At 49.0% G+C, this 6310-nt stretch overlaps 1 protein-coding gene across 1 annotated transcript in view; it reads right to left on the bottom strand.

Moving 5' to 3' along the window:
- Positions 1-1146: 1146 nt before the first annotated feature.
- Abcc4 (ATP binding cassette subfamily C member 4) overlaps positions 1147-6310 on the bottom strand; it is a 197369-nt gene continuing 192205 nt past the window's right edge. The window contains exon 31 of the mRNA XM_005079412.4: positions 1147-2942. Within this exon, the coding sequence (XP_005079469.1) occupies positions 2835-2942 (108 nt within the window). The 3' untranslated portion in view covers positions 1147-2834. The remainder of the gene's footprint in view (positions 2943-6310) is intronic.

The following is a 6310-nucleotide window of genomic DNA, read 5'->3' as shown; positions in this document are numbered from 1 at the left end:
GAGATCCGCCTGCCTCTGCCTCCGGAGTGCTGGGATTAAAGGCGTGTGCCACCAACGCCTGGCTGGAGAATTTCAGTTATTTCCAGGCTGACATACTCGGAGTCATGTTCCCAGTGGCAGCCTGTGTACTTCTTAGTGCCTGTGTGCGTACACTGGAGAGGGGACTAATCAACAGGGCCTGAAGCTTCAGCAAAGGTCACCAGGACATATTTCTAAAGTGTCCACTCACTTGTTATGTGCTATGATGTGCCTATGTCTCTGCACCCGCGACATGGAGGCAGGGGGACAACTTTCAGGAGTTGGCTCTCTCCTTTCACTACGTGAGTTCCGGGAGTCAGACTCAAGTTGTCAGGCCTTGACGGCCTCTCTGAGCCACCTCACTGGCCCAAAGTTTGCTCGACTTTAGTAAAGAGGCTCATGCAGTATGACCGGAGCACTCCTGTGGCTTCACTGGCGGTTAACTGCTGCTAGCCTCAGGTCTGTGTGCCCCGCCCCCGCCCCATGCGGTGTAAAACTGTCTTTGCTGAGCAAGAGTGAGCCCTCTGCCTGTTACTGGCCATTTGGATACCATTTCAGTATCACAGCTCTCGTTCAGCTCCCATTGGACCCTGAGATTTCCCTAAGGAGCTATTGGCTTTTAAGGTTCCAGGGCATCAGTTCTGAGACTTTGTTCCTGAACCAGAACAGTGTCCCAGGCTTCAGAAATCAGATCGTGACTCCATGCAGCACGGGCTCGGTTCTAGCAGATCTCCCGGGAAGCCAGCAGAAGCAACTCACTTCCACAAGCTCCCAGGTTATGCTCGCTGAGGACCAACCCCCAACAGTGCTCTAGATGGCATGGCTGTCGATTCTTCCTGTTAGTCCGAGGGGAACGTCACCTGAAAAACCTACACACACAACCACCTGATGCCTGGTCATGCCTGCAGACATTAGCTAATGCCCTCTCTTCTAGGAAGGAGTTACTGGACATCTTCCTGGGCTTCGGGGGCAACCGTTTCAGCCACACCCCCACTCAGACTGTCTGGTACCCAGGTGGCCAAGAGAAACACGTGGTGATGAGAGGTGCCTTTTGACCTCACAAAAGCTCACCGGCTCTCGCCGGCAAGGTCAGTTCAGAGTCCCTCAAAGAACAGACAGACCTTTGAATGGAGATGAAAACTGTCATTTATTTCAGTTGGCTTTGGTTTGTCCTGTGATGGCATCAAAACAGAAATGAAACAGAAACATGTTTAGATGACTTGCCTTTAATTTCTAGAGACCGAATAACCTTATATATATGTCTAGAACATTTCTAAATATTCAAACAGACCTTACTATTGCCATTGTTGCATCTCCGTCTCTTCGAATACTAACCAGGACTACTAGTGAACATCACTTACTGGACTAAACATCATTACATTAATTGCAGACTTCTGAATACCAAGAGTCAAACAGCCACTACACCCCATGTGTCTTGCTTGTGCGTGGTTTTTGAGGTTCCGTTTTATAAAACAGGCTTTGTTCTGTTATCTAGTCTAGAAACCCGATACATATATATATGCATATATATATGTATGTATTTATATATAGACACGCACACACGTGACCCTAAGTGAGTGTGCCTATATATTAACATATGTAACTCCAGGGTGGCTTACTGTGACAGATCATGGAGGGTTCACTTTAAATCGTGACAGTGAAACCCTCAGAAACCTGAACTCTGCACACACCATGGCTGCCACCAGCCAGGAAAACTTAAGACCCGTGGCTACAGGAAGCGCAGCAGGTCCTAGGAAGCGTTGTGGCTGCTGATCCACTGATCAGAAGGTCCCCAAGACCTGACATTAGTGGTCAGAAGTAAACTGATTGGGGAGGGGGGCGGTTCTTGAAAGTGAAGCTTCTCAACGCACCCCGAGAATGTAACACGTGATTACGGGCGATGTCTGCAACCACCTTCGGGGTTTTCACGTCGATTTGAAAGGATTCCATGAAAGGCTCACTGCCCATAGGGGGGTTACCTTCTGTAAAGCAGAAGCCAATGAGACCGACACCCCCCAATTGAGAGTCCGCCATCCCAGGGAAAGCGGCACAGTGTAGACCCCGCCTGCCCAAGAGCAGTCCACACTAGCTCACACAGACGTAAATGGGAAGGGACACTTGCAGACCCTTCCTCAAGCCCACCTACCAGGGCCTCCCACTGAGAAAGGAAAGCTTTGTTTTCCCACATAAATGTCCTGTACTTTAGCCATATTTCTTTGTGTGTGGGGGAGTGGCAGGGTAGCCTCTCTGTTTTGCAATGTCACTTACACTGTGTACATGTGTTTTCTTATCCTTGCTAATTTCAAACTGTGCTATTTCAGTCAGGGGACTTCCGGGGAGAGTTAACGGGTCCTAGCTACGCCAAAGGAAGTGGAGAGCCAGCTGGCGGCGTCACAGGGCCACACGGTCTTCAAGTAAACAGAGTCCCTGATATAACTGGAAAGTGCACTTTCAAAGGCAACAGGAAAAAACCAAAAAAACAAAAAACAAGCTGCGTGCGACAGCCCACACAGCAAATGGGCTTTGGCCCTTAAGAGTCTTTTAAGGCACAAAACCTGGTAGACAGCTGTTGTCGACGGCCGGCACCTCAAAACCGGAACAGCTGGAACATTTAAATAAAACCACGGGCCACTTCGTTGGGACCCGAAATCGGTGAGTAAAGACGGAGGGAGACATCCAAAGACACCAGTATCTCATAACACGAAGGATTTGTTGCAGAGTGAAAACCAAGTGTGCTGTAGTGTGCAAAGTGCGGCCCCCTGAGGCGTGGGGGCGGGGGCCGGGCGCCTCCGGAGCAGGACTCCGTGTCTTGGTAGTCACAAGGCTGTTTCAAAAATCGTTAAGGCTGAGGGCTGTCCATTGGAGGCGTTTGCAGCCACAGGGCTGGTGAACGCTATATCTGGATAATTCCTTCTGAAGTACACCTGTGGGAAAGAGGCAAAGGGAGAAGGAACAGGAGTGAGATTTTCAAGTCTTCCTCTGGGAGGCCATGCCTTTCCCTGCCCAGGAAATCACAGCACCCAATGAGGTGCAATTAGAAGCCAAGGCGAGTCCTGACTCTGGGGACCATCAGCCCCGTTCAAACACCTCGGCGGGGCTGAACGCCGAACGACTTGTAGATCCACTTCAGGTCTGATCACTTTGATTCAGATACAGTTTATCACGCCATTAAATTGATAAGCAAAATCATTTTACTGGCTCAAAACCTGGAGATAAATTAAAAACAGGGGGACAAAGGGGCCAGGGGAATCCAGCATCTGCACTGAAGTTTCTCATTTTCGAGCACAAAATGAGCACAATGGATTTGGATGTTAATATCAGGTTGTAATCCCTATATATTACAAACTCTGATTGACAAGCATTGAAACGCTGGCGTCTATGTATGAAATATCTCGGCACTTAATTTGTGCAGCAAGGCAGCCACGGGGCCTATAGAAACGCGATCTGCGGATAGCGGACCACAATCATGAAAAGAGACGCAAATGCTGCAACAATGACCCCACCAAGCGACTTCTCTGGAATGGACGATGGTACAGAATAATAGGGCAGTTCTTTGCCGAGCCTTTGAATTCCTGAATTCTGCCAATTCCGAGGAAGAGATACAGGCTCTCTGATAAATGCGTAATCAGAACATAAAGGGAATGAAATGCTGTCAGGTCTCAGTGTTCCGCGATCATCGGTTTTTAGCGGCTGTATCATATCTGGGTTCCTTGACAGACGCGTATTACAAAATGAAATAATGTCAAGGCTTGTAAGCGCTTATCTCCAGATGTGTTTGGGTGAAAAGGGACTTCAAATGCAATTTCCTTTTTTCCCTTCAAAGGAGAATGTGAGAAGTTTTGTTTGAGTCTTTAAAGCAGAAAACGAAGTGACTCTGCGAGCTGACACGTGTCATCAGCGGTCCCGTGGTGCCAGAGACACTCTATAAAACCCCAGCTGTAAATGTATTCGTGGGTGCTGTCAACAAAGTTATCAGTGGGATAATGGACTTCACAGGCTACAGGGTCACCGAGACACCCCGCTTCCAGGCTAAGTATACCTCCCTTGGGCTGCCTTGTGAACATCTCCCAAAATACAACAACACAGAAGATTCAGTTTACAACAGGAATGTCACTTAAGACAGATCCTCCTGGAATGAACTCGAGCCTGTTTCCGTAACACGTGCTTTCAAAAACAGGACTTGTTCTTTTGGGTGTGTCTCTGTGTATTTACATTTAAATGTCATGCCATCTTCGCCTACCTACTCTTTAAATTTCCCAGCACCCACATGACTGTTCACAACTGTCGGTAACGCTAGTGCCAGGGGGATCTGACGCCCTCTTTGGGACCCCGTGGGTACTGCACACAGAGGGTGCACGCATACATGCAGAGAAAGCATTTATACACAGTCACTAAAATGGTATCGGTTTTCCAGTCAGGAATGCTTTGCTGAGAACTGTTTCAGGGGTGTAAAGTCCCTGGTTTGACCTTTCCTACCATGTTTGTTTTATTTTATCTGTCTGTCTACCTATCTATTTGTTTGTCATCCATCCATCCATCCATCTATCTATCTATCTATCTATCTATCTATCTATCTACTAACTATTTATTCTGAGACAGGGTTTCTCTGTGCAGCTTTGGCTTTCCTGGAACTCACTCTGTAGTCCAGGCTGGCCTTGAACTCACAGAGATCCGCCTGCCTCTGCCTCCCAAGGGCTGGGATTAAAGGTGTGCGCCACCACTGCCCAGCTTCTACCAGGTCTATAACACACTCTGGATAATGGTATGGTTGGGACTTGGCATCTCTTTTTAAATTTAACTTTTTAATTTTTATTTTTTGGGAGACAGGGTTCCAAGTATCTCAGGCTGGCCTTGAACTCTGAGCGTGTCTCCCCCCCCCTCCACCTCTAAATGCTGTGCTGGGATTATAGCATGTGCCGCCATGACCATAGCTGATAAAAACAGAAACAAAAAACAACAGTGCAGCCCTGGGGACTGAACCCAGGGATTTACACACGCTCTAGCTTCAGACTCCGAGCTACACACCATCTATTCACAGCACAGGCGATGGGACCAAAACATGGCTGCCATGCCTCCCCTCCACACTGGGGCTGCCTCACCTGTAAAAGGAGACAACTGAAACCTTACCTCATAGGAACTAATTAACGGCTACAAACTGCAGGCCGAAAACATTCCGAGTTAAGTGCTGGGTGTGTTAAGGAAGGCCCCGGAGAAGCAGCCCCTTAGTGCACCGAGAGCAGCCTTACAGGCTTGAAGATTCCCTCTTGTGACGGGATCTTTGCAGAATCCCAGAGGCGGTGTTGAAACAATGCTCACGGAGTTGCTGCGGTAATCTGGGAGGCAGCGCAGATGAGAGATGACGGGGAGCTTTTGGGGCCAGAGTTTAGTGGGGTCTCTTCCGCCTCAGTTCCTTCACGGGGCAAACGGTAACGATGGCCCACCAGAATGTTTACAAAGACAGAGACACTGCCTGCCACAAAGCTTGAGTCTGAGGTGACTTCCTCCCTCCCTCCCTGCCTCCCTTCCTCCTAGGTTGTTTTACAGATGCTCTCATTTGAAACCCTGCTCCATCCACAGCCATCCCGTACCTATATGATCTGGAAGGAAGAGAACACACTTTGTCCAGAAGCGAAAGGAGGTGACAGCAATCAGAAGAGTTTCACGCGATCTGTAAAACGCACCGACACGGGTGACGAGGGACACTCCACGCGCAGAGGACGACTGTGGGGAAACGTCTGCAATACGGCAGAAAAGAAGACGCGGCAGAACCCCCGGCCCCGCAGAGAGTGCGAGAGCCCCTGGAAAACGCGGCGCAGCAAGAGCCGCAGACGAAACCTAACTGACAGAGGTCGGCAGCGAAGAGGAAAAGGAGGAGAAACCTCAGGGTTACCAAAGGCAGCTTGGAGATGACTGTGGGTCACAGAAACAGGGCTGGGTGAGGAAGCGAAGCACGTGGGAATTAGTATCTCAAGAAGATCGGGGAGCAATATGCTTTATAGAACTGACAAAGGTACGCTTGAAGAGCACTGGTAGCACAGTGTAACAGAACTACTATAGATAAAACACACCCATGACTTCAATAAATGTAAATGGGCTACACCACCCATTTATCAAAAGGCTTGGATCCTAGCTCAGAGCAAAGCCCAACTCCGTGCACGGACAGAAGGCACACTCTGGATATATCAACGGCAAAGGCACACTCTGGATATATCAACGGCAAAGGCACACTCTGGATATATCAACGGCAAAGGCACACAGAGCAAATGAGGACAGGCTGGAGGGGACAAAGGCA

This window comes from Mesocricetus auratus, unplaced genomic scaffold (assembly GCF_017639785.1).
Source record: "Mesocricetus auratus isolate SY011 unplaced genomic scaffold, BCM_Maur_2.0 Super-Scaffold_2245, whole genome shotgun sequence".
NCBI lineage: Eukaryota > Metazoa > Chordata > Mammalia > Rodentia > Cricetidae > Mesocricetus > Mesocricetus auratus.
This window is presented reverse-complemented; position numbering and strand designations above follow the sequence as displayed.